The following is a 3,392-nucleotide window of genomic DNA, read 5'->3' on the forward strand; positions in this document are numbered from 1 at the left end:
TGATAAAAAATATAAATATTTAGAATTAATGGCTGAACGCCAATTAGTAAGACAAAAAACTAAAAATTATTATTTCTTCTAAACGTAGTTATAGGTATAAAATCAATTCTACGTTTATAAATAAAAAAATAACCAAATTAAAAATTGAAATTTTAAAAAAGTTTAAATATATTTTTTTCCTTTCAAAAACAAAAACAAACACACCCGTAATAATCACTTAATACAATATATATCCAATCTCATCTATAATTTTCTCAAAGAAGCATCTTACTTAATAAGCTAACTGGATTTGCTGAAAAAAAAATTCTCTAAAATAATAATGATAATGAAACAATATTTTAATTATTTTTAAATTTATAATATTTATTATTTATAAATTTATTATTTTAATTTAAAAACAATTAATGGTGTATTTTTTTTTAAAGTGACAATATAACTTTACATTTGTTAAATGAGCAATGCTAGGGGGCCAGTAATTTTTGTGATTGTTAGTCATCAATTAGCCATCAATAATGATTTGATGGTGTGAGATTGGTATGAGATTTCATCCAATGGCTCACCTTCCTCTACTGGTTACATGCTGGCCAAAATTCAATAAAACTGCTGGTCCCCTAGACTTTTTCTTGTTAAATTTAGCCTCTTCGTTTTCATCTCATCTAATCGGCTGCCTTGCTTGCCGCCAAAAGTTCGGCTTTTCGGCTTAACTCACACGGTAGAAATTAGAAAAGAATACATATAATTAATTACAAAAATATTATTTATACACTAAAATCAATCATATTTATAAGTCACTAATATATTTGTATATAAATAAATGTATAGTTTAATTTATTTTTAATATATATTTATATTTCAACTTATATTTTATACTAGTAATTAATTTAGTATATAAGTAGCATAACTCTTTAATATAAATTAAAAAAACTTAAATTACACATATATTTATATATAAATATATTAATAATTAATTTTAATGTAAAAATAACATTTTTGATACTTCTATATTGCCATTTTCATTTGTCTTAGCTCTCAAATGTCTTATCCCCATTGAATAAGAATGAATGATAGAACACGTCACGAAACGACGTTAATTACTTAAAGTGTAAAACCATTTTTCCACGGCAAAACCGAACTTTGGATGATATTCAAATGGAAAGTTTTGATTGATTATGTTTTTAAAGATTTAGTTATCATTTGTTCTTAAAATACATAATAAAATTATTCATAAAAATATAAAATTTATGCTCTGTCTAAACCCAATAATTAAGTTTAAACCCATGAATATATAGATCAATCTTAATGTCGATCAACTGTTTAAATCTCCCACATTGACATCTGGCACATGGACACCAAACTAAACCTCCTCTGAGAAATTCATGAGTTCTAGTACACATATCCACAAATTCATTTATCCCTTTAACAAAACTGTGCTTAAGACCTCGCCTTTGGTCATACATTCTATCATACATCCAACTTCGGTTTAAATTTTTTATTATTAATAATTTTAATTTATATTCTTAAAATATATATTAGTTAAATTTTTTTCTTAAAAAATATCATTAATACATTAAAAAATTTAATCTTTCTCGTTTATTTCTTAATTAATATTTTTAAAAAAATATTAAATTTATAAAATAATACTACGTAGAGTACGAGTATAAATTAATGGAGATATATACGAGTTATTCACTAGGACACAAGTCTATTATACTTTCTTTTATCCTTTCTCACTCAATGACATAAAAATAAAAAAAAAAGGAATGTAAAAAGAGAAGAACGTAGCATTGTTAGAAATATTGGCAATAATATAAGCAGAAAAGTAATAATAATTAGGCAAACCTTAAGACATTCGCCAGCAAGCAAAATTGCCCCCACACCAACTCCAGTGTTGATTGCTGTTTGAATAAAGATTACAAAATAGAACATCCATCCCGAACCTGCCACAAACCAAAGCAACCAAGAAAATGTTATCAAAATAAGAAAGAAAAAGAAATGTTATGACCAACTGAATACAACTTATGTAAAATAAGTTCTACACTATGCAGTAACGATAATAAAAAAGATGCGTCTAAGAATTAAACAAAAATATTTAAATATTTCTTTTATTTATTTATTTATTTGTTTTGTTTTGTTTTGTTTTTTTTTTTTAATAATGAAGTAAAAGATTTGAGAAACTAATCATACCTGAAAGTTGTCAAGTTTAAACCCTGAACTGTAAAGTATAACCCCCGAAACAGTGTCCAACAAATTTGTGAATAGTGTAAATTTTACGGCTCAAACAATAGTTTTATGGCATCGGTTATGAAAGTCAACGAAGCAGGGAATGTGGCTATAAGCAACATTGACACGTGGCAGATATATATGGCAGTGCTGCATAGTAAGCATGGTGAAATTACCAAAGACGTCGGCGGCGAGTTCGCGGAAACGGATATGGCGACGGCCTGATTTGTCGCAGTGATCGAGCACTCTGGACATGAGGAAGTAAGAGTAGAAGGTGACTAGGCCCATCACGGTGAGGCACAAGAACCCAAGGCCCCATCCCAGCCCCCTGAATGCGTACGGCAGCGTGAGTATTGTTGGCCCCACTATCGCCGTCGTTAGATGAAACCCCGCATGCCACCATTCACCTACATATACATCATTTTCTCTTGATTGTTATCATGCTGCAGGATCATATCATTGAAAACCAAAATTTGTTGATTACCTTTGGACTCGAGGACGAAGGCGGCTCCGGCGTCGTCCTCGTTGCGGCTCTCCGGGGAGATGTCCCCTTTAGGTGGTTCTGCCATGGTTGGTTGTGTCTTGTGGATTGCGGGGATATCTATTTATATATGGTAATGGAAATTGGCAATTGCAAAATACTAATAATAATATTAGTAAAAGACAAGAGAGGAGAGACTAGGAGAGTGGAGTGGTGGGACAGGGAGGGGCGAATAGGCAAGGGGGAAAGGGGCAGAGAGCTTTCACATTTACACATTTAGGATTTGGCATTTTCTGAACATACGGATATGTATAATTCATGTATGTTCACACTTGAAAGTTTTCCTTAATCTATAAGACTAAGAAGGAGAGGCAGTGCATGCGCGGATACATCGACTTTTACCATTTAAGTCGAAGCAAAGCAAATCATTAACTCTAGAGGAGGCAGTTGAGGGAGGAAGAGGGAGAGTATTAGCATCATGAGGGAAATCTAATGTGTAGGCTGGTTTAGTAAAATTTTTACAATCCTGCTAGCTAGACCATTGAATATCTAAATAAGGTGAATAGTAGACTGATTAAAAAAAAAAGTAAATATTCTCTTTGATTTCTGACAATTATCTTTTATAATGAGATTTTTTAAAAAAAATACCTAATTTAGTCTTTAATTTTTTTTAGACTGATTAGTTCCTGTG

At 30.5% G+C, this 3,392-nt stretch overlaps 1 protein-coding gene across 1 annotated transcript in view; it reads right to left on the reverse strand.

Annotated features, from left to right (window-relative positions):
• Positions 1 to 3,018, reverse strand: part of LOC107480053 (probable GABA transporter 2) — a 7,577-nt gene extending 4,559 nt beyond the window's left edge. The window contains exons 1-3 of the mRNA XM_016100175.3: positions 2,705 to 3,018; positions 2,397 to 2,627; positions 1,840 to 1,937 (exon numbers count right to left, since the gene is read on the reverse strand). Of these exons, the coding sequence (XP_015955661.1) occupies positions 1,840 to 1,937; positions 2,397 to 2,627; positions 2,705 to 2,789 (414 nt within the window). The 5' untranslated portion in view covers positions 2,790 to 3,018. The remainder of the gene's footprint in view (positions 1 to 1,839; positions 1,938 to 2,396; positions 2,628 to 2,704) is intronic.
• Between the last annotated feature and the right edge of the window lie 374 nt (positions 3,019 to 3,392).

This window comes from Arachis duranensis, chromosome 3, assembly GCF_000817695.3.
Source record: "Arachis duranensis cultivar V14167 chromosome 3, aradu.V14167.gnm2.J7QH, whole genome shotgun sequence".
Lineage (NCBI taxonomy): Eukaryota > Viridiplantae > Streptophyta > Magnoliopsida > Fabales > Fabaceae > Arachis > Arachis duranensis.